Source organism: Spermophilus citellus (genome assembly GCF_964194105.1).
Source record: "Spermophilus citellus genome assembly, chromosome: 2".
In the NCBI taxonomy this organism is placed as follows: domain Eukaryota; kingdom Metazoa; phylum Chordata; class Mammalia; order Rodentia; family Sciuridae; genus Spermophilus; species Spermophilus citellus.
The window spans coordinates 209778061-209804095 of NC_138183.1; the positions used below are offsets into that span (position 1 = coordinate 209778061).

The 26035-nt window shown below is 33.4% G+C and overlaps 1 protein-coding gene across 25 annotated transcripts in view; it reads right to left on the reverse strand.

The window, feature by feature from the left end:
- SOX6 (SRY-box transcription factor 6) overlaps nucleotides 1–26035 on the reverse strand; it is a 603909-nt gene that overhangs the window by 337985 nt on the left and 239889 nt on the right. For 24 of the 25 annotated variants that reach the window (XM_081280977.1, XM_081280953.1, XM_081280954.1 and 21 more), the window contains one exon: nucleotides 13210–13450. In XM_081280977.1, coding sequence (XP_081137103.1) covers nucleotides 13210–13446 — 237 coding nt within the window. In that variant the 5' untranslated portion in view covers nucleotides 13447–13450. Of the gene's footprint in view, nucleotides 1–13209; nucleotides 13451–20779; nucleotides 20926–26035 lie in introns of those variants that run through there. The other variant, XM_081280963.1, reaches the window with a different exon arrangement.

Here is a 26035-nt window from a genome sequence, read left to right on the forward strand (position 1 = left end):
TCTCATTTCATTGGATCTTGTCCAGTAAAATTCTCAATTTTGAGGATTTCACTATAAAAGCCATCAAATTTCCTTCTAATATGTCAAATAAATATGATGGCTTCACAAAAAACTCTGGGTCATCTAGGAAAAATATAAATAACATCTCCAGCTCTCTCATTTGTTTTTACAACTAGAACAAGTACAAAAAGATAAAAATGATTCCCCAGAAGTGATGGTGTTTATAAAAGAATTATCTATCCACTCACTTATCTGTACTTGCTTTTCCAAGGAAAGGGAAATGCAAATGCCACCAATTTAACACAAAGTAGTAAGTAAGAAGTCTAATTCTGCCAACAAGTGTCCCAATGTCTACAGGCTCTACACTTCCCAACCTGAGGGCAGCTAATGACTGAAGTTATAATCCTACAGCCCATGGCTACTCTCAGGAAAGGGAATGAAAAGGCATGATTTTTTTTTTTCTTATCTTCCAAATAGCAAAACACTAAGATTCATTCCTTGACCTATTTTTTCATCAAAGAGTAGCCAGGAAGAGAGTTGAACTATAACCTCACAATTACAGAAAGCAAAATAAATAAACTACAATCAAAATACAAACAAAATACATCAGTAAGAGAACAAAAATAAAAGAGGAACCTTTAGTAAAAGCACAACCAGGTACAAAATAAATTAATACAACTGAAGGACTAATATTAATTCTGAATTCAAGAGTAAAAATGTTCTCAATTTGTTCATGGATACATTAATTTATATTAGCTAGTTTGGTGCTATGCAAATTTTTTTAAACCCTAAATAAGAATAACTGCCACCTATGTATTATAATTCTTCCTTAAGTTTGTATGTAGATGAATCTCTTCTGTTTCACCATTATAATCTATTTATGCTTGAATGAAGGCACATTTCCTCTCAGAAGTTTAACGAATTTGAGAATATTGGATTTAAGGTACTCTCAATACACTGGCGTGGAAACAATTCAGAGGTAAATTATAATGAAAGCAAAAGTTTACAAAATAATTTCCAATCATTTTATTAAATAAGCTTTTCCATTTTCTAGGGTGCTAATGAAATATAAAGAAGGTAAATGAAATGCATAAATATTCATTGCTAATTTCAACCTGATTGCAAAATTTTATTAGCAAAGGTTTGTAATTTATACTTTAGATTTGAGAATGTGATTTATGTAAAGATAGATCATTGAACTCAATTTGCATCACCTAGAAAAGTACTGCCTAGAGGTCATGGAACATAGTGACACTAAAATAATAGTTAAAACATTAATATTATATAAAAATAAATATTCCGTCTCAGTGAGAGTTGTATTAATAAAAGAAATAATAGCTAGAAGTTGCTCTTCTTTTAAAAGGTTACATTTCTCTTGGAAAGCAAGGAAAACTTTTATTGCAGAGGACAATCAAACAGTGGGATAGTTTGCATATTAAGGTAATTAGGGCACATTCCTTAGAGGTATTCAAGAAAGATTAAACACGTTTGTGGAAGGAACAGAGTAGGGTCTTTCCTGCTTAATGTAGGCGGTTTGAGTCAATAATCAGAGATGGCCCTTTCAATCTTATCTCAATGAATGGTGCAAGCAGGAAGCACTATGTTAAAGTTTCCTTTATGGAAAGCCAACCTCTCCAAATTAAAAAAAGTAGATCTCGGTGGAATGAGATGGACATCATTACTCTATGTACATGTATGACTGCACATATGGAGTGATACTACACCGTGTACGACCAAAGAAATGAAAAATTGTGCTGCAATTGTGTAAAATAAATCAAAATGCATGCTGTTGTTATATATACCTAATTAAATTTTTTTAAAAAGAAACAACAAAAAATGTTTTAAAAAGGTAGATCTCAATTTGTTCATGCATGCAAACACAATTCTGGTTTCCTCCTCCCAAAGCAATATGCTGCCTATCAGAGTCATTACCATCTTACTGATCTAGAAGGACCTTGAGATTCATCTCTATCTCTAGATATGAAAAGCTCAAATTAGCATGTAAATGACAGCATACCATTTAATATATAATTTAATATATAATAATATATAATTTTCTATATAATTTAACTTAATATATAATTTTCTACAACATTTCTTAGAAGCATAACAAAAATGTGCACACTTCATTATTCCAGTTATGATATTCCATTATAGTGATGTACCCAGAAACCAGGTAAGGAATTGCATGGAGGAATTCTGTAGAAGAAAGTAAACATTAGCCAGACCTACCTGTGGCCTGAAACCACGCTAGTGGAGTTCTGCTTTAATCAGAAAATTATTGGTGTCCTGATATGGGCTTTCACTGATTAACAATGAACAATTTTGAGAAAGGCTTATCTATCTAAAAAGTAAAATCTACACTTGAATGACATTTTAATCCATCAAGAAAAATAAAAAGGGATGGGTAGTACAGTGGTAGAGCACTTCTTAGTATGTGTTTGGTTTGAGTCCCAGCACAGCAAAAGAAAAAAGGAGGGGAGGGGTACTGAATAAAAGAATCCTGCTCAAACTGTTGCTAGACTAGATTATGTAAGATTGTCTATTTAATTCAGTCTCATTTTAAATCATTTTTATAACTCAATTTCTCCTGTGTCCAGAAATGCTATCAACCCCAAGCTATACTTTGGGCACACAAGAATATTTACATATGGGTAGTATACAGGAAATGTCACGCCACAGGAGCAGCACCACTGTGAGATGTTACCAGCAGCATATAGGTGAAAGAAATGAAAATAAAATAGTTATGAAACATAAAGGTACACATGAAACTGAAAACAATTAGGAAAATATTGGCTCTATCCCACAAAAGATAATCCTTGTGAACATGCAGGAATGCCATAAATTATAAGTGAATGTCAGTGGAGTTCATTAAGAGAGTCATGTTATAGTCATTGCTCTGCAAATTCTAGTCACTGGATCTCATACAGTCTGAAAGATTAAAATAAAAATAAACATGGCATATCCCATCTCCTTGAAGACATTCTGTATACACAATTTTATTACACTGAAAAAAAGATACTAGGGTCTGATTTTCTTATAACTATAAAATACAAAAGAAATACAAGTCATTGCACAGATGTAGCAAAGTACTAGGTTTTTATATTTTGGCAGGTGCTCAATATGCAGCCCACATAATCACATGTTAATGACTGGAGTGGGTTAATCAGTATGCATACCTGATTCCTTAATGCCCAGGGAGTGGGGGGAAGCCAAATATTGCAGAGCATGCTAATGTTTCTACTTTTGATAAAGATTTTAATAATATACTAAGTAAGGAGGAAAACTCTTCCAAAATGTTTCTTTAGAAAGGTGTATTATATCATTAAGAATAAACATAAAATAATTCATCATTCTATTAACATTGAGATATTTCTAAGAAGCATACCAGTAATTCTTTTTTTATAAAATGTAGCCAGCCATATTTCAGGAACTTTTTTAAAATTACATGTTTAAAAAATAGCAGAAATGAAGTAATATGCATAATCATGGTATAAAAATTATAAAGGTTATTAATGTGTTAATACTAGATAACACCAGTTTTCTATTTCATTGGCTATAGCAAGTTTGCCAAATTGCATGCAATAAAACATGCTTTTATTTTTTAATTCAAATTGTAAACAAATTATTTCTGACATTAAATTTCTGAGATAGATTTAAAAGGTTACAGTTCTGTGTGCTAATAGAGTTTCAAATTTATAGAAAATAGGAAATCCCCCATTGGGCTTCCTAGAGAATGTTGTCTGACGACTCCAGGGCAAGGACAGACATTCTCACTTATTAACAGAAACCTAGGTTTAAAACTGGGCATGGTGGAACATGATTGTAATTCCAGTGACTCTGGAGGCTGAGGCAGGAGGACCACAAGTTCAAGGCCAGCTTCAGCAATTTACCAGGCCCCCAACAATTTAATGAGACCCTGTCTCAAAATAAAAGATAAAAAAGTAAAAAGAGATATGGCTCAGTGGTAAAGCACCCCTGGGTTCAATCCCCAGAAAAAAAAGAAAGAAAGAAACCTAGGTTTGAACTTTACTTAAATTGAATCAATTCCCCAAATCTGAAAATTAGGAGAGCAGCAACTAAATTTCTTAAAAAATAATTTATGAATGCTTTTTTCCAGTGCTTCATAAACAAATCAGGTACCACAAAAGATATACATAAATCTTACCTAAGGCATTAAGACTGGAAACTAGTTAGGACTAGATGAACTAGTGGCTTTCACTACACTTTCTAAATTACAATCCCTATAAAAGAAAGGAAATTAATTTCATTTGGGTACTGACCACCATTTTAAATTACTAAATCAATATCCATCCCTCCCTCTCTCTCTCCGTCTCTCTCTTCCACACACTTGCGCGCACACACACACACACACACGTTAGGGAGGTTCATTTAAGTTTTTAAATCTTTCAAAAAGTAACAAGATGAGAAATCTTCTAAAAGTCTGTCACAACATAAAGCATGGATAAAGCTTTTATCCTTACTAAAAATTCCTGGACAGTGTTATCACACAATGACAACAGCTCCATTCCCAGAAATGGTATAAAGTCCACACCAGAAATTTTATGACTCCAAGTGAACTACATAAAACACTCCAGAGCTGATTAGCAACTTCATGAACTGAAAGTAACAGAGGCAGAGAGTAAAAATTGTTTGCAAGCAAGAAAGCCTTGTTCCCAGTAGTTATTTATTAAATATCTCAGCAGTCCCATTATTATTTTCTTTCAATTACAACAAAGGACATTATTGGCATCTTTTATTTATAGTGGAAAATTGATTTATACTGGAAAATTCTAGAAACTTAAAAATAATTTAAATAGGTCTCGAAGAAGTTGGTATATTCTACGACTAAGGGTCCAATATGGTTCTTCCTACTCAGACTACTAGGCAAAAGCCAGATGTTTGTAATGCCATTTTTGTCAATATAAGCATGCATGTGAGTGCACATGTGCACATGTATGTAAGGTCCCACTTATAATCTTATTGTCCTCACACTGTATATTTCGAAAGGGAGACTGTTGGTACCTTCCCCCAATATCCATGGCTTACCCAGAAGTCAGCTAAGAATAATGGCCTCTTGCACAAAAAGCTGCTGTGTCTCTTGCTTGGGGCCATTGTTTGGCCAGGAGTATGTCTACCTGCTTGTCACTTCTCCTTGAACTCCTCTCCACCTTACCTCTTGTTCATTCCTGATTAGGTTCCTGCTATGTGTACATTACTTAAAGTATTCTCTCTACCCACCATATGAATTAAGTCTTCTTCAGAATCTCCTGGATCTCTTCAATGAATAACCTCCCTAACTGTTAACTCCTCTAATTTTCAAACTTTCAGCTGCACTACTATGACGGTTTCCTAATAGGTGTTCCTATTACTGATGTTGTCTTCCACAACTCATTATCTATACAGTAGGCAATATGACAGAAAAAAAAGCAGCCAGGGACAGTGGAGTGTAATCCCAGTGTTTGGAGAGGCTGAGGCAAGAAGGATCACAAGTTCAAAGCCAGGTGCTAAGCAACTTAGTGAGACCCTGTCTCTAAATAAAACACAAAATAAGGCTGGGGATGTGGCTCAGTGGTAAAGCACTTGCCTTGCATGTGTGAGGCACTGGGTTCAATCCTCAGCACCACATAAAAATAATCAGATATTGTGTGTCCATCTACAACTAAAAAAAAATATTTAAAAAAAATAGGGCTGGGGATATGGCTCAGTGATCGAGTGTCCCTGAGTTCAATCCCTAGCACCAAAACAAACAAACAAACATAAACCATGTTACTCCTCTACTTAAAATTTGAAATAAAGTGCAAACATCTCACTGTAGCCTACAAGGTCCCATAATATCTGTCATCTCCTGTCTCCTTGATTTCATCTCATAGCCTTCATTCCCTCTCCTGCCACTCCATTGTTTTCTGTTGTTCAAACACACCAATTAAAAGGTTTTTGTACTTCTTATACACTCTGGTTGGGTGTCTTTTGCCAAGTCTTTACACAGTTGGCTTCTTCTTGCTATTCCAATTCAGCTCAGATACCAGTCTTCAAAAAGACCTTGGACTGGGGATGTGGCTCAAGCGGTAACACGCTCGCCTGGCATGCGCGGGTCACTGGGTTCGATCCTCAGCACCACATAAAAATAAAATAGATGTTGTGTCCACCGAAAACTAAAAAATAAATGTTAAAAAATTCTCTCTCTCTCTCTCTCTAAAAACAAAAAAAAAAAGACCTTGCCTTTCTCGTTGCTTAATTTTTTATCACATTCTTTAATTTCCTTAATAGCACTTGTCATTTTCTGAAATTGTCTCAATCCTTGAAACTTTATAAGTTCCATGAGAGCAAGAATCTTATCTGTATTACCCATAATGCAGTCTCTTGAACCTGGAACTTAATACGGATGTGTAAGTATATACATCGAAATAACTAACAATGCTAATAACATACTTTAAATTATAACTCTAAAGCAAAAAATAAAAAATAAAAAGGAGGGATCTAAGTAATGTATACCTCAATTAATTCATATGACAAGTAGTTATATATAAATTGCACAAAAAAGTGTTTTGTAATTTGCAAACAGATTCACTAACAATGTATAGGCTCACCTGTTCTTAACTATGCTTAATATTTTAGCAGAAAATCATTATGTCCATCATATACAGATCACTAAACATTACCACAAAAAAAATCTTTCTCAATAATTGTAACATAGAATGATACACTATACATTTTTCCATGAAAATATTTATATTTATTCCTGATTAATGAAAAAAGATATTGACACACTGGTGCCAGATCAAAACAGCAGTGGTTGAACATAGAGAGGAGAGTGAATTCTTATGTCTACTAACTTTTCAACCATTGAATGCTGTCACCAATTAAATAGCACATTAAATTTAAACTGAACATTTTTTTGTCCATAATACAAATAATTGCTATTAGACTCAAAGTCTAAAATTTTCACCTCACATTGGTCTCTGAGTTCTTATCTTTAAAATTTCTGTTCTTCTTCTGTGTTTATGCCATAATAAATTATTTTCCTTGTCTGTAACTATGTGATCTTATATTTTGTTAGAGTGATGCCTCAAAATAATCAGTTTTAACAAGTGGTTTTTTTTTGTAATCAGGAAGTGGGGATTAGCAGAACTAATTTTTTATTGTTACTCTCTCTTACAGAAAAGCTCCTCTGAGCTCTCAATATTTCAAAGTTCCACCCTTCCTGAACCTAGAAAATAAGAAACTTTTAGGTTTTGTTTCTAAATATTGGAGAATGAAGTCCATTGCTGAAACTAATAACAACAGAAACCGAACATATAAAGATAAAATTTTTGGTGTATTTAGATTTTCTTTTAAATTTTATTTCTTTACAACTATATTATGAGGTTCAATTACAGAAAATAAAAAGGCACAATCCACTGAAAAGAACTGCAAGTTTCATGTCACTTCACAAACATTTTTTTGGACTTCACATTTATTTTAAAGTAGAAAAAGGTAAGATTTTTATTAAATTGTACATTATTTATAGTCCTCCCATGCCAACACACACATACTCAAATGTGGGCACCCACTAGCTCTTTGTAAGTGTTCAGATCTGCCAGAAACCTAAAATCCTTCTATTAGTTTTCTTTCCAATAAAGTGAAATTGGTTGGTGATATAATACTTGTAGTATAAGCCACTATAGGTCTGATGCTACAGTTGTTACACATTATTGAATCTATCTATAGTGAAAAGGCAGCACAAAGGGAATTTCCAAATGCAGCTGCTATTTCCCATTTGTTAAATCCCTTTATTATACCATATAAGTACACAGCTGGGAAATACTATAGAGTGGGAGTTAAAACAAAATATTTTGGCTTCCAGACATTCAGAGTACACAAAGACTTCAGTGGAAAGCAAAGCTTGATATCAAAAGAGAGTGAAAGTTTGAAAACATTTCTAGGAGCATGATTTCTTTTCAAACTAACATATAAAATATTTATGACTTAAAACTATTTCATACCATCATAAATTGCATTTAATACAATTTAGTTGATAAAAATTCAATATAAATTACTAATATCTATTTCTGACAAAGTATTAGATTATAAAAGTTTGAGAATAACTCACCAAGCAACTTGGCATTTGCCAAGAAAGAAAATTTTATAAGAAATAATAAATAAATATTTTCTAGAGAAATAAAATTTGATCTGTATTATTGGGTCCAGTTATTTGTATTTGTCCAGTTATTTCTAGTCAAGTTATTCATATTTGTCCATGACTATATATTTGGCATAAAATCCAAAATGTCTTGAACCTATCTCTTCTCTCCATCCCCTCTTCCTCTATACTAATCCAAGTCACTATCATCTTTCATCTAGATTTCTGAAATGGTAATCCCAATGAGCCTTTCTCCTTTTCACTCATGCTTACTTCCTATCTATTCACTATACCACAGTCAGAATTACCTGTTTGAAATGTTCTTAAATCCTTCAAAGGCTTTTTCAATGGTGTTAGATCAAATCTCACCTTCATCATGTTATCTCCAAGGTCCTGTTCGATATGAGGCCCTATTTCATCAACAACATCTGATGCTACATTGCATCCTCATTTATTATACTCCAACCAGAAAGATCATCTTTTATTTCCTTAAATTAAATTATATTTTTCTCACTTCAAATACTTCATTCATGCTGTTCCCTCTGCAATTCGTCTCTTTTTGGCACTTTTCCAGGATAGTATCTGTCATCATATAAAATTTTTCCTCCCAGTTTTCCTAACTACACTACAAGCTTTTTGAGAGTAATTAGGTTGATGGTGATCCTAGCCATCTATTCTAAATTAGGTTTGCCCCATTATGTTCTCAGATAACATTATGTTCTTTTTCTTCATAGCACATATCACAACTTTAATTGGGCATATTTGCATGTATATTTATTTAAATTCTATCCCCTGTCCTAGACCACAAGAAGGCATAAATCACTGTTCACCATGATACAGCCAGTACCTAGCTTTTCTACCTAGTAGAAAGCTTGGTATATGAAAGGTGCTCAGTGAATATTTGTTGAAATAAAAGTAAAACATGGCCCCATTATCTTGCCAATGAGCAGTGGCAGTGACTGGATATCTATATCTCATCTATTCTACCTTGGAGATATAATATGATAAACCTAAGTTCAATCAAAGAAACAGACTTTAGTCTTGACTTATTTTACCTTCCCTCTTTTCCCTACTTAAAGAAAATAAATCGGGGCTGGGGATGTGGCTCAAGAGGTAGCGCGCTCGCCTGGCATGCGTGCGGCCCGGGTTCGATCCTCAGCACCACATACCAACAAAGATGTTGTGTCCGCCGAAAACAAAAAATAAATAAATATTAAAAAAAAAATAAAAGAAATCTTCTAGTGGATCTAATTTTACAATGTTGATTGCCTTCCAAACTAAAATTAGTCAAGAAATGTTTCATTTATCTTCCAATCCCATACTTCTCACCTACTTCTCCAAAGCACTGGCTGTGTCTGTAAAATCATCTCAAAAAGAAAAATGTCTCTTCCATAAGTTACTGAATTAAGTCCCTGAGACAGTAAACATATAGCAAGAATTAAAATATGTGCTCTCAGTAGTAAATAGTTTTACTATTTAAATAGTAGATACAGTTTAAATAGTATCTTATTTTTTTATTGGTTGTTCAAAACATTACAAAGCTCATGATATATCATCTTTCATACATTTGACTCAAGTGGGTTATGAACTCCCATTTTTACCCCAAATACAAATTGCAGAATTATATCAGTTACATACTCACATTTTTACATAATGGCATATTAGTGACTGTTGTATTCTGCTACCTTTCCTATGCCCTACTATACCCCCTCCCCACCCCTCCCATCTTCCCTCTCTACCTCATCTGCTGTTGTTCAATTCTCTCCCTTGTTTCCCCCCCTTTCCCCTCACAACCTCTTATATGTAGTTTTGTGTAACATTGAGGGTCTCCTACCATTTCCATATGCTTTCCCTTCTCTCTCCCTTTCTCTCCCCCCACTCATCTCTGTTTAATGTTAATCTTTTCCTAATGCTCTTCCTCCCTGTTCTGTACTTAGTTGCTCTCTTTATATCAAAGAAGACATTTGGCATTTGTTTTTTAAGGATTGGCTAGCTTTGCTTAGCATAATCTGCTCTAATGCCATCCATTTCCCTGCAAATTCCATGATTTTGTCATTTTTTAGTGCTGCGTAGTACTCCATTGTGTATAGATGCCACATTTTTTTATCCATTCATCTATTGAAGGGCATATAGGTTGGTTCCACAGTCTAGCTATTGTGAATTGTGCTGCTATAATCATTGATGTGGCAGTATCCCTATAGTACGCTCTTTTAAGGTCCTCAGGGAATAGTCCGAGAAGGGCGATAGCTGGGTCAAATGGTGGATCCATTCCCAGCTTTCCCAGGAATCTCCATACTGCTTTCCAAATTGGCCTCACCAATTTGCAGTCCCACCAGCAATGTAGAAGTGTACCCTTTTCCCCGCATCCTCGCCAACACTTATTGTTGTTTGACTTCATAATGGCTGCCAATCTTACTGGAGTGAGATGGTATCTTAGGGTGGTTTTGATTTGCATTTCTCTGACTGCTAGAGATGGTGAACATTTTTTCATGTACTTGTTGATTGATTGTATGTCCTCCTCTGTGAAGTGTCTGTTCAGGTCCTTGGCCCATTTGTTGATTGGGTTATTTGTTATCTTATTGTTTAATTTTTTGAGTTCTTTGTATATTCTGGATATTAGGGCTCTATCTGAAGTGTGAGGGGTAAAAATTTGTTCCCAGGATGTAGGCTCTGTATTTACCTCTCTTATTGTTTCTCTTGCTGAGAAAAAACTTTTTAGTTTAAGTAAGTCCCATTTGTTTATTCTTGTTATTAACTCTTGGGCTATGAGTGTCCTATTAAGAAATTTGGAGCCCGACCCCACAGTATGTAGATCGTAGCCAACTTTTTCTTCTATCAGATGCAGTGTCTCTGATTTGATATCTAGCTCCTTGATCTATTTTGAGTTAACTTTTGTGCATGGCGAGAGAAAGGGATTCAGTTTCATTTTGTTGCATATGGATTTCCAATTTTCCCAGCACCATTTGTTGAAGATGCTATCCTTCCTCCATTGCATGCTTTTAGCCCCTTTATCAAATATAAGAAAGTTGTAATTTTGTGGATTGGTCTCTGTGTCCTCTATTCTGTACCATTGGTCCACCTGCCTGTTTTGGTACCAGTACTATGCTGTTTTTGTTACTATTGCTTTGTAGTACAGTTTGAAATCTGGTATCGCTATACCTCCAGATTCACACTTCCTGCTTAGAGTTGCTTTTGCTATTCTGGGTCATTTGTTTTTCCATATGAATTTCATGATTGCTTTATCTATTTCTACAAGAAATGCCATTGGGATTTTGATTGGCATCGCATTAAACCTGTAGAGAACTTTGGGTAATATAGCCATTTTGATGATGTTAGTTCTGCCTATCCATGAACAGGGTACATTTTTCCATCTTCTAAGATCTTCTTCTATCTCTCTCTTTAGGGTTCTGTAGTTTCATTGTATAAATCTTTCACCTCTTTTGTTAGGTTGATTCCCAAGTATCTTATTTTCTTTGAGGATATTGTGAATGGAGTGGTTTTCTTCATTTCCATTTCAGAAGTTTTGTTGCTGATATACAGGAATGCCTTTGATTTATGCATGTTGATTTTATATCCTGCCACTTTGCTGAATTCATTTATTAACTCTAGCAGTTTCTTTGTAGACCCTTTTGGGTCTGTTAAATATATTATCATGTCATCCGAAAATAGCGATAATTTAAGTTCTTCTTTTCCTACTTTTATGCCTTTAATTTCTTTTGTCTGTCTATTGCTCTGGCTAGTATTTCAAGAACTAAATTGAATAGAAGTGGTGATAAAGGGCATCCCTGTCTTGTTCCAGATTTTAGAGGGAATGCCTTCAGTTTTTCTCCATTTAGGATGATGCTAGCCTGAGGTTTAGCATATATAGCTTTTACAATATTGAGGTAAGTTCCTATTATCCCTAGTTTTTCTAGTGTTTTGAACATAAAGGGATGCTGTACTTTGTTGAATGCTTTTTCTGCATCTATCGAGATGATCATATGGTTCTTATCTTTAAGTCTATTGATGTAGTGAATAGCATTTATTGATTTCCGTATATTGAACCAGCCTTGCATCCCAGGGATGAATCCTTCTTGATCATGGTGCACAATTTTTTTGATATGCTTTTGTATTCGATTCTCCAGGATTTTATTGAGAATTTTTGCATTCAAGTTCATTAGAGATATTGGTCTGTAGTTTTCTTTCTTTGAAGTGTCTTTGTCTGGTTTCGGGATCAGGGTGATGTTGGCCTCATAGAATGAATTTGGAGTATCTTATTTTTTTATTAAGGAAGAAAAATTTCCTCATGTACCACTTAAAATATTTTTTATTAACTTTCAAAGGTTAAGCAATGAAAAACAGGGTTTAAAACTTCTAATCTAATAAAATATATTAAGTTTTTGGTTTCTTCTGGATTCTAAAACAAATAGAATATTTTTGCTTTATACTAGATAACTAATTTCACTTATTATGATTTCTGTTTTTATGGTTAGAGATGGAAGTCAACTTGGGAAAGCTGGCTCTAGTACACTACATTTATATGATATGTTACTTTTACTTTTAGAGAAAAATGCAGTCTGATTGAACAATACTGAGGAGCTTTACTTGTCCTTTAATATTAATATATAGGAACATAAGTGAGAAGAGCTTCATATAAATCAAGACTAACCATTAAAAATGATAAGTACCTGCTTTTCCTTACTGAAGACATATTCACCATATGATCTCATTCACATAGATATATTTGCTTAATTAAATTTTTAAATATTAACATGCTTTCCTTGATCATATCTATTCTAATATTACCAAGTTCATCATCTTAAATTCAGGGATTCAGAGAATAAGATAAACAAACCACACCCCATAAAAAATATCAAATATCTTTTAACAAGTTGACCTAATTATTGGACATAAACTAAAATCACAAAACAGTTTCAAGGTTTTCCCAGTTACTAGTATAATAGTAACATATATCTGGTAATTGTGTCATGACATGAGCACAAATAACTCTAAAGCCATATATTTTGAGCTTTCCCTAAAACACCTACATAAAATTAGGACATACTAGAAGACCCACTTGGTAGCAATAACCAGATTTTAAAGCTCACCATTCTTTGCTGAGATGACAGAACACTGTCCCAGTCAGCATCTTGTTGAATGGTATTGACAAGTGTTGGTAGCTCCTCAGAATGAGGTTTGTTGTGCATTATGGGGTGCAGAGGCAGATGGGAGGCCACATGTTGATCATTGCCCTCTTCCTTTTCCCTTGAGGTCAAATCCTGGGTCATGGCTTCCTCTCCATCAGCTGCACAGGCAAATGGAGAGGTGGCTTGCTTGGAAGACATTCTTCTACAGAAAAAGGAAAATGCCATGAATTCAAAAGGATTTTCAACAACAAAAGAATGAACTGTTCCTTGTTTTTGACTAACTCAGAAGAAATAAAGTTCTTTAATTTTAGAGATAGTTAAAGTCTACTCAAAACCACTAATAAAAAAAAAAAAACTTTTGACTTATATGTCCCACTTTCCCCCTGTGGTTTTAATTCTGCACACCTCTTCCCAGAAATTTGTGCATATTTCTCTCTTATCCATCCATAAATGAAATTCTTACAGAATATGTCTTCACAATGTATGGTATATATGTGTATATATTTTTCCTCCCAGTTTTCCCAACTATACTACAAGCTTTTTGAGAGTAATTAGGTTGATGGTTAGCAATGAAAAGAACGAATGAATGGAATGACAAATGAGTTGGTTAGCAGGAAGATTTGAGAGCAAAAACATCCAATTTTTCCCATGGCTTATGTAAGAACAAAAGAAGTCTATGTACAAAAGTATAATCAAAACAAATAACCCATGATGAAGTCCTAAGCAAATCTGGTCCTTACTTTTTAGTTTTCACCTTTCATTGTGAGTACCAGACTAACACTACTTTACATGGTGCTGCTCTGAAGCTTTCTAAAGACCTTGAAGATCTGTTGATTGTTGTAAGTTATCTTGTAAGTGACTTATTTATTGAGTGGCTTATAATGTTAGATTAGTCTTTAAGCAGTTTTATAGCATTTGAATTAGGTATCTGAAATAAATACACCTCTGTTTTATGTTAGAAAGTACATATAAGATTCAAAGCATTTCTTGTGAAAATAGTAAAATGCCTACAATGCAAAATATTTTAAAACCTCCAAAAATAATATTGAACATTCACTTGTGTATCCACAAATAAACATTAATTATACTCTGCATGACATGGTCTCCATTCTGTGTTTTCATGTGCAATCAGATAATCATGGCCATTAAAAAGAAGTTCAAGACTTTTAGAATATCACTTTATGAAAATGGATTTCCTTGCAAAATGGGTAGTAATAAAACCACCAAAAGTTTTAATTTAAGAAAACATTTTTTTCTAAAACTTTATGTTGTTCTTGGTTTATTGTATCTCTAGCTCTAAAACTGCTGTGTAATGAAAGGAATGAAATCTCCACCTTAATTGCTCTTTAACATTAATTGATTTCATACCATTTTTTTTAAAATGCACAAATCAGTTAACATAGGAAACCACATGAGCATTTTTCAAATTAGCAAATCATTAACTTGCTAGTACTGTTTCTACAGACAAATAAATACTGATTAAAGGGTCTAGAAATCTGAGATTAACAGTTAAATTTACAAATCTGTCACATGCTTTCATGAATATTGCAGTGAAGGAAATATCAAGTGCAAAGAAAAATAATTAAGTTAATTCCGATTTAAACAGTAGTTTTTATGTAGCAGCCCATGTTTCACATAGGATTTAACAGCTAATGTTAAATTTCTCACAATTAATGAGGGGGCTCAGATTTAGTATCCTACAGTGAAAAAAAAATTAATATAAGATCAGCTAATCTAATTATGCATAGTTCTAAATAAAAGTATTACAGGCTTTTGAAGTGCTTTGAAACATATTAAAATGCTGATACCTACTTAAAATAATCAGTCTACAAATAATAAAATTTCATCTATTAGACTTGATATTAGAAACTAAAATGAGGGAAGAGTGCAAAAGAATGCCTATATTTTCTTTGAAGGTAAAGAAATTAAATGTTTTAAAGAATGCTATATCAAAGAATCAGATGCTTGAGCGATTTCTATCAGTACCAACAAATGGACATACACAAAAAATGATAAGCAAAGAATGTTTACTTAGTATACAAAAATTACTATATGGCTTACTTTATTGGCCCCATAAACACTATAGTAAAACCAGGCAAAAATTATAACTGATCTCTAAGTTTATCAAGAGCTTGCCACAAACAAAAGTGTTTTCATAGTTCAGATAATGACAGCTGATAATGTAATTATTCACATTAAAAACAAAAGAATAAATTTACTGCTGCTTTTTAAAACCATTAAATACAATTGAAAGTCATAATCCAAAACTCAGAGTAACTTTAGCTCCCCCAATAAACATCCTCTTATTATAAAGATAATTGGCTCTTTCCAATAGCAATATCTTTGATTGTTGCTTTAGCATAAATTAATCATGACACAAACCCAAAATGAAAATAGTCTCTTAAGAATAATTTCAACTATAAACTGCACTAGTGAACAATAGCCCACAATCCTAATTAAACACAACCGCGCAGCTGTAAAAATAGCCTAAATCTGTCCAAAGCTATGAGTTGAGTTTAAAGACTGGTTTTTTAGAGTGTTTTCTTAAGGAAGGCTGGGTCCTCAGTCTTAATCAGCCAATAAATTATTTCCTGCAATTACATTAAATAGAAAATTATCTTCAAATGGGGAGTGTTAATTGAAAATCAAAATTCAGAGGGAAGTTTAGAAATTACACGCTGAATACAATTAGTGAGGAAAGGCTTCACCTCTCCTTCATCAACAGTCTTCTGGTGATTCCTCCAGTGACCATCCAGGAAAGCTACCTATTTATAGCATCACACAATTTGTATTTTATTTTGCACCTACAAATACAAATGTGTATCAAGGTTACAAATAAAAGACAGGCTGTCAAAAAAAAAGTCATATTAAATGTGACTGTTCATCCTCAGTTCACACCATTTTAAGAGGAAAAGGAGAAGAGGGAGGAAAAACAACAATGGTTAACAACCAATGGAAGCATACTCAACTTTGAAATCCCTCCTTTTAGCAAAGGAATTAATGTGTTTTGTCCCACATTTTATTTAATTTTATGGGTTTTAGTTTATTATAATTCTGAAATATGTTAACAGAGAAAGATTTTTGTTCTTTTGGAAAGTATCTCTGTTTGATAAAATTGTTGGGCTTTTTTCAGGTTTGTTTTTATTTTGGGTTTTGATGTTGAGGCATTTTGTTCCTAATGGTGGTTTTGTTAGGGTTTTTAAGTAAATGTGCACAAATTATTTTTAATACATAGCTTATTTAAATAAACCTTAGATTTGCTGATTATTAGATTCAATTTACTGATTTTATATGGAATTATTTATTTTGTAATCCTTCAATTTATTGATTATATCCTCATTCATTTTCTTTCTTTAGCTTTCCCTTGTTAAACATTTTGCTAGACCAACTAAACTGTATTCTAGAAATTGCAGACACTTAACTTTTGGTAATACCTATACTACAACCTCTGTACTATAGCTACTCTCCATTAAAAACTCACAAATCAAATATACCTTGTTAATCAATGTTTTAAACACCATGTGGAATGCTTACACTTATTTTAATGCTCATATCAGTAATTTTACATTACAAAATCTTTCACCTCCCCTCCAATCTTTTAGAATAGCACCTTTGCCTAGCTGCTACCATATACAACTAATCAGCAAAAGAAAATAAAAAATCTATGCGCAAATGGTCAATTTCTATGTGACTTTACTTTGTTTTATTTTTGCACTATTATAACTTAAAAAAATCATTCAAATGAATTGTTTTTTTAATTTGTATTAAAAAAAATCTTCCTAGTTATACCCCCTGAAAACAGGGGTTTATAATGGAAGTGCTGACACAACCCTAACTAAAGCAGCGCAAATGTTGCCGCTATAATACACAAAATCAAGTTCTATTATTCTAAACTATCCTCGCTCATGGGATTTTTCTTTACTGTGCTCCCAGCCAAACTGCTGAAGCATGAAAAATTTAAATGCAATCAAATGCGCCCAATTCTACTTTACTAGAACAAGTGTCTACAGTGGTACAATCTTAAAAGGAGATGCAACAGATTTGTTTGGTGTTTTTTTTAACTGTTTATTTATAATACAGTGCATTGGAGATAAAATAAAAGAGGAAATTACACTCACATGGTACCAGTGTATTGACTACACAGAGTACATTATAATCAGAGAGAAAAACTACATTGTCAACTTATCACATTGGTTAAACAAGATGGTTTTCTGGGGCATAGCTATTATCAAGTAAAATCTCCAAAGAGAATTAAATATCTTTGGGACATATAAAACTGAATTCCCATCATATGTTCCCCAATTTTGAAATGTCTCTGACCAACAGACCAAGTGAATTCCCAGGATACCAGGCCAGTGGGAAGAACTTCGAGCTTAGGACATTAGAAAATGAGATTGTTGGAGATAAAGCCTCCAATAATTGATATTGGGAAGTCAGTAGGAATGCTTCTAAAAAGGTCATAATTATTCTACCCAAAACCTCCAGTATAAAATCTGAATGTTTAACCATTACAAACTGACTCAGACAATAAACTTACTTTCTGTTCTTAAGCAATAAATTAGAATTAGTTGGCCCAAGATGTTATAAAACCATCAGGATTTCAAATACCTATATAAAAAGTCCTCTATTTCATAAAATTATATTTCCTAGAACCTTTCTGATATGATATCGTTATTTTTAAAGTTATTTTTTAAAGTTAGGATTATATTTAAACAAATTTAAACTTTTAAATGTTTTTATAAGGCATGTCACTCAAAATTACATTTTTAAAATTATTGCTTGGAAAGAAACCATCTCTCAAAACTATTATTTGGTACTGTCCAAAAGAGCCATTGAATTCACTGAATTTTATTTATTTTTAAAACATTTTTATTACTTTTAAGAGTATTATCAAATGTCCTTCACATTTTAGGTGTGTTACATTTATTCAAAAGATTTCTGTTTTTTAACATAAAGCAACATTTTAATAGTTGGTTTACTTACAGAAAAAATAAAAAGTTCAGGCCAACATTCACATTTATTTTTGCAGCTCAGCCCTAGGCTACCAAGGGTAGACTTATTTCAGTCAGAATATTCACTGTTAATTTAATATTGCACTTGATCTGATTCTGAGAAATAAACAACTAATTTTCCAAAAATATAACAGTGCCTCTCATTTTAAGGAGCATGAGTAACAGATATGTTCTGCTGCCAAAGTGCACAATACCCAGGAACCTTTACAAAGGATGCCAATCCACCCAGCCTAGAGCAAAGAATGATTTTAAAATTGTCTTCCTGTATACTAATTCCCACGTTTAGGGATCTTGGGAAGGAGTTACAAGGAGAACTCTGATTTTAGACATCAAAATGAAGACATTCCTTTTAAAACCTTGCCTGCTTTATTCTGGTAAAGCCCAAGGGCTGTTAATGATTCTTTGTATTGTTTTGCACAGCACTACCACCTCCTCTTCTCCATTCTGTCTCCAAACACTCCTGGGCTTTTGCCAGGTTTTTCTTTTCCATCTGTTTAATAAGCAATTGAGAAAATTCAGGGGAAAGTAGGTAACTGCTTTCAGAGCTCCTTGGAAAGTTATAAGCTTAATTTCTAGAGTTTGTAGCAGCTCTTTCAGAATGTATATGGTAGCACACAAAGACAATACATGTTAGAAAAAAAAAAAACTCATTGACTTGAGTTAGCTGTCAAATCAACAGAGATGAGGCAAATCAAATACACTTGAAGCACATAAAGAATGTCTATAAAGGGGCTTATCTGAGTGGAATTTGACTTTACTAAGGCTTCTGAATTTTCACACCAAAACTCCAGAATTGTCTCCAAGAGCTCCCTGAGGTTCTCACAAAACAAGGACTACCTGGAATAGATTCTTCTCAAGTCATCAAAGTTTGTATTTCTGGAGTTTATATTTAGCTGACAATATTGCTGTCACTTTATATAGCTTAAGACTGTTCTTTGGACTAGAGCTCATATGTCTTGGAATGCTTTGACTCATGAATTGTTTCTCCTGATAATGTTACATCACGTAATCATCTCTGTCTAATTGGTTAGTATCTGCTGGAAGAAACAGGCAAGCAGCGTAAGGAATGGCTTGCTGACTGACTGCCTATGGAAAACCTATAATTATTACATTTGTCCCTGAGTATCCAGTTTCTTCCTGGGATCAAAACAACTTGACTTCATGTAACCTCTATCCTTTTTCTTGATCGAAATACTATTGAGTTTTCTGACAGTTTGTCTACCAGTAGCTTTTGGGGTTTTTGCTTTGGAAAGCCAGGACCAGAGTATATAAATAAAATCAGTGGCTGAACAATAAGAGTAAAACCAAACAATCACTATTATAAATACATACAAATTTGTAGGATTTTAATCAGCTCAATGACTTTATAGCTCAACTGAAAGACCTCTATTTTACTTGGGTGAAAGAAAGTTCTCTAAAATAATTACATAATGAATTTACTCTTCACTTTGAATCTTCTATTCACATGAAATGAGAATCATAATTTTTAAAGTGAATAACAGAAATACCTTTGTCAGTCTAAAAACAATCCACTAATATGGAAGCCCAATTATAAGATATTTTATCTAATTATTAATGAAAAAAAACAGAAACCAGAACAGTAACTTCTAAAGAGAAAGCAAGGGAAGCTGTCACCATATATTTTTCAATTCTTACCTCTATTTTCCTCCTTGTTTAATATTGCCGGGGGGGGGGGGGATGAGAAAAATGAAAACTGATACTATAGAGACTGTTTCAAAATATTAAAGTTTACACATAGTAACACTGAACAAAATTATGAAAAAAATCTAATCTCTGAGGTTCTCCTTCAGCCACATAAAGCTATCTAGCATTTCCTCTCTTTCATGTAATTAAATAAGAGATAAATTTCAGGTTCCTATCAAAGAAGGACAAGAAGAGGAAGAGCAGGAGGGAGGGATAGCAAAGAGAAGGAGGAGGGGAGAAAAAAAAGGGGAGGAGGGAAACAACCAAGGCTTTGCAGTTCATTTTCAGTTTGTCTACTTAATGAAAACCTCATTGTACAGCCCTGAAAACCATTTCCAGCAGGCAAAGTATTTCTGATTCAGCAGAGGTTACACAAGCATCAAAGCAGTTAAATATAGGTGCCAAGCCGCATTGCCAGGAGCTCTTAGTACTGTGAGTTAGTGTTACCTGACAGCTTAGTGAATATAAAATTACTTGTTTCTCCAATTGAAGACAATCAAATTGTCACCTTCCATTGTAATAATGCACAACTAGTGATCAGCAAAGTGCAAACATAATTACCATGAAGAAAACAAAAAATCAAATCTAAATCTCTCTGCAGAGTAAACACATCTATCTGGCTTCCCCAAAAAAGGAATGCATTTTAATACTGAGTGTTATGATGCAATCTTTATGTTATTTAACAATAAGACTTATTAGTCTTACATCAAATAAAAATGAAAAGCAAGAAAGACCAATTCATGAAAAATGAATATAAAAATTAGAGCACTATAACTTTCCAGACATACTACAAAGGCCTCCAAATTAAACACTACCATGTAATGCTGTGCATATTAGCAGCATGTCCATCATAAAAACCTTGCTTCCAGAGGTTTCTTTCTAGCTTAGAAGCATTTCTGGATGTTGATATGGACAGGCAGAATCCAACTTCAAAAGCTTTTTTTGTCTCCATTTTTCCTTGAGAGAAAAAAAAATTATGCTGTATTTTTGTTTTCTAAACTGGCCTCTATTCACCTCACAATATTGATTTACTATCTCTATCCAAATTTATAAAATAGTGAATGATATGATACATAACCACAACTATTTCTGAGACATTCAGTATCTATAAGTCTTGCCCAAATTTGGTGATCAAATTGGCTTATTATCATAGTGATTTCAGTAACCCAAAGCTAGGTTAGTAGCAAAGCACTGAAAATTTGACATGGTTTTCCCATTTTCCCAGATTACTAATGTCCAAATAAAAACAAATACCATTAATATCATTATTCTCCCAAAAAACTGCATCTTAAAAACTCTCATAAAAAATAATTTTATATTTAACCCAAAATTTAAAATGTTCAAATTTACATAGTCCTTCAAATGTGGCAAAAACTCCCATTTTCAAAGTACTCCCCACTTAAAGGATTTTTTCTTTCATCAATTATGTCCCTCTTTTCATCAGAAAGGTACATTACATAACTAATACCTAATATTCCATTTTATGTGATACTGCTATTCTAAATAATGCCATGTATAATCATCTAACCCCAACTAAAATAATTTGGGAGAGGAGAAGGAAGCACTGCCAGGATGAAAGTAGAATGAATTAGAGAGCATCATCAGCAGACATAGGATTACCTGAGCTTGAATCTGAGAATACAAAATTCAGACATTGACAATCTGATCTCTCATTCCTTAGAAGGATTGCTTTAATCCTATATAAATCTGAACAAGCAATTCAAACTTGCATTGCATTCCTCCTTCTCCATTTCTCCATTTTATTAGGGAAGGATAAAAAGATAAAGAGGAGGGGGGGGGAATGAACACTTTAGGTAGACTTGGTGGCTAAATCAGAAACAGAATCAGAATAAGAAGAAATAGGAGAAAGGGAAGTTCAATCCCTCATTGCAAGTTATATTGTGATTTGAGATCAATTTCACATCCTTTAAGTGTTTGGATGTGAAAAATCCAAAGACTTGATTTTGAAAAATCCAAACAATTGATTTAAGAAAACAACTTTTTCCTTAATCTTACAAATTTCAAGAAATATAAACTTTTTTTTCCAAGAGACCTTACTTATAAGCTTATACAATAAAAACCTCCTAACAAAGGGGATGCAATCAGTATTTTTTGAACTTCAATGATGAGTAACTTAAGCCCTGAAATTATACTCCTACAGAGTATTTCTTACAATATAGTAATAACAAAGAGTATCAACAAGAGGAAGAAAGGAACCTCTTATCAAAGAAAGTCTCTGATAGACCCTGAAAGACCCTGGGAATAAATGCTGGTGATGATTTTATCATAACCTTATGGTAAACGGAAGAAAAAGAATCATTTAAAGATTGTGTCTGATTTTTTTTAAGTTTATTCTACATGATCCATGAGGGCAGGAATCATGTCTGTCTTATTCATTACAGGATATCCAATGCCCAGTGCACAACACTTAATAAACAATCAATAATTTTAATTGGGAAAAAAGAGGGAGGGAAAAGAAGACAGGGAAAGATAATATTATTATTTTTAATTAAAGTGCATAGATTATCACAGAAAATACCACTCACACATCAATGCTGCTAACCTAAACACTATTCTTTATCTACACTCCTTTTATCAAACATCTCATTATATAACATCTAAATTAAATGATTATTTTATCTACATCCTCAATACTGAACTCTCTCATCTCCCCGAAACACAACAGTCCTCAAAAATTACTCAAGGCATTTATACCAAGGCTTCCTCTGCAATGTCATATGAAACAAACTTAAAACTACATTCATTATTGTTTTCCTTGACACCTTCTCTCATTCATTCACACCCAGAACAGTATTATTCTCACCATCATCCAGCTTCAAAACACAAACACTACACCCTTCTCTTTTTCATCCTTGCTCCTCATTGCCAGCCTATCATTAAGCTCCATCAGTTCCTCATTAAATAGTTTCTCAGGCTCATCCTTCTTAACATATTCATACTCAATCTTAGTACTAAGCATTATTACACCTCATACCTGAACTACTACAGCAGATTTTAAGTCAGTTTATCTCAATTGACATCTCCACTCCAAATCCATCCTGGAAGTAGAAATTCCCTTTGTCAAAGTACTGTCCTGGTCACAACCCAACCGTGGCTCTCCCCTGATGAAAGAATAAAGTCCAATCTCCTGGCATTCAAAGCCCTCCATCCAGATCCAACCAATCTTTCCAAATTTACTTTATAGCAGCGTACACTCTGACCTTCTACTCTAACTGTAGTGATGTACTCAAACTGACCTATTGCTGCTTCTCAGCCTGTTCTTCCTTTCTTCCACCATTTCTTCACCTTCCTTTCTTATGTAGGCTCTCTTATCATTGTGTTTCTTCCACTATTTCTTCACCTTCCTTTCTTTTTTTAAAATATTATTTTAGTTGTAGATGAACACACAGTATCTGTTTTTATATGGTGCTGAGGATCGAACACGTAGGAGGCAAGTGCTTTACCACTGAGTTATAGCCCTAGGCCTCACCTTCCTTTCTTATCACTAGCTAACTACCTGGGATTATTCTACATAACTATGATTCATCCTTTTTCTAACCCCATTTTGGTAGTACTCTGAGAAATTATTTTTATATAATATATTCAATACTCAATGCTAATACACAAAATAATCTTTTAAAGTGTATGATGTCATTTTAATTTAAAGTAATCCCAGCCAGATTATAAACTTTTCAAGGATGAAAACAAAACTCTATACTTCTCTGTATTCCCACAGTAGCTAACACAATGTTTTGTGCAAAGAAAACACTCAGTAAATATTGCCTAGTTATTTAAACATTATTAGATGAGTAAGTAGGAATAAATTAAGGGTATTACACTTAACCAGAAAAAAAAAGTACCCATGAAAGACAATATAAAGTAAAGCTTCTAGACCTCTGTGAATAGTTTTCAAGGAGTGTCTCCTCTTCCCACATTCCCTGGCCCATTAAATTCATTCATATTTTAAATGTACTACATTTTAAACATCAAAAAATTCATGAATAAATGCTGTCAGAAACATTAAAAATATAGACAGCTGAACAGATGGACAGATGGATGGATGGATGAATGTTGGTGAACTGGTTGGAAGGATACACAGTTTTCTCTAGATGTTTAGAAAGTACCAGCCTAAGCACTGCTACATATATATCTAGCAATTAGATAATTTCATTATCCCTGTTTATTGTTAAAGGAAACTAAGGAAAAAACTGTTTATTAAAAAATAAAAAGTTGCCTAAGGTCATACCTAGTAAATACAGAAGGCAGAATTTGAATTCCAGTGGTTTAACCCCAAAGCAGATGGTATTAGACTCACAAGCTTCTGAAATCTAAACTAAGTAAATTTTTAGCTATTTTCAATTAACATCTGAAGCACTTTACCCTTCTTGTATAATTTTATTCTCAATATTCCAATTATATATTCTTAGATACTCATTCATTCAGAACTAGTTATCTTTAATTTTTCCTTTATTTCCACTTGTAGAGTTGGAGACATCTAATTATCAGGTAACAACTCGAGAAAGGAAGGAGAGAGAGAAAAGAAAGTGGATCAGGTAATACTCTAATCAACTCATATGACCCATTCTAGGATATCTGACAGCAAAATTGGTTGAGGAAGTAGTTAAAGCTACTGGCACTTAAGACTTAGAGGTTCACTATGGTTTTTATACAGTAAATTTTTTGTTGGGTATTAAATATAGATGCATTCTCCAGCATGTTGTGTTTTTTTTTTCTAATTAGCCTAGATGATCAACATTTAACTATATCCCTAAACAGAAAATGGTGAAATAAAACAAACATGTCACTGTCCATTCATTTCAAGGCCTAGAGAAGTATGAGATCCAAATATGACCTTCCAGCTCTGGCAAGAGAAGCCGTATCAGACACATCACACACAACTAGAGCTGCTTTGCTACAAAAGTAGGTATTAAGGACAGCCTTAAGGGAAAACAAGATAAGGAACTTGAACAATATGTATTTAACCCACTATTCATCTAGAATGTTTCAGGGAATGCAGAGTAATTTATATATGCTCTTAAAATCTACCATGTAACATTTCATATACCCTAACTTCCCGGAGAAATAAATAGAAAAGCCTCATATACAAGAACATGAATTTTTATAAATTGTAATTGTCTATAAAAACTAAAGAAAGGTTTTTGCCACCAACCCAAATTTCCACTACACACACACACACACACACACACACACACACACACACACACCAAGCAATCTTGTTTAGGGAATAACTAAAGTTCTGTTATCTTGAATTTTTTTCTATGCTTCCTCCACCACTCCCTCCCTTCCTTATAGCTATTTGCTTTAAATTTCTCACTTGCATTTGCTGGTAACATATTATCATAAACAGCTCCAGGAGAACATGAGAATCCAATTGTTTCCATGAATCATTGCACAGAATTGTTTCAGTTATCATTATAAAAGACAAGTATGACTACCAACTGTCTTGCATACTAAAAGATTCTTTACCAAGTATCTATTTGCACACCTATCAAGCTACAGAATGTCTAGTTTTCCCAAGCTATGTTGTTTGTTATGAGAAAAAAAAATCTGTATTGTTTATCCACTGGTATTCTTCTTCTCATATAAGCACTCTCTCACAATTTCCCAAAATTGAGAGTCCTCTAAAAAATGTACACATAATTATTATGCCTAATCTATTATCTATTTAGATTTCTTCAAAGATAAATTTTTATTTGCATCAACTGTGCCTTGAGCTGGAAAACTGCTACTAATCTTATAACAGAATCTAATGACAGAAAGAAAAGTGTGGTGGAACGGTTTGGAGTAGGGATTTAAATATCAGTCTACTCATTTACTAAGTCTGTGAGCTTGAGAAGTTGCTTAACTTATTGAACCTCCATGTCTCCATCCATAAAATTAGAGACAATGCATCTACCTTGATGAGTCACTTCAAAGATTAAATTATGTATGTGCAAGTACCCAGTATTTGGTAGGCATGTAGCAAATGTCTTTAATGAAAAACATGAAACTCCTTTAAATAAAACCTCACATAAAAATAATTTAACACAAACAAAAATAAAAATATTTCA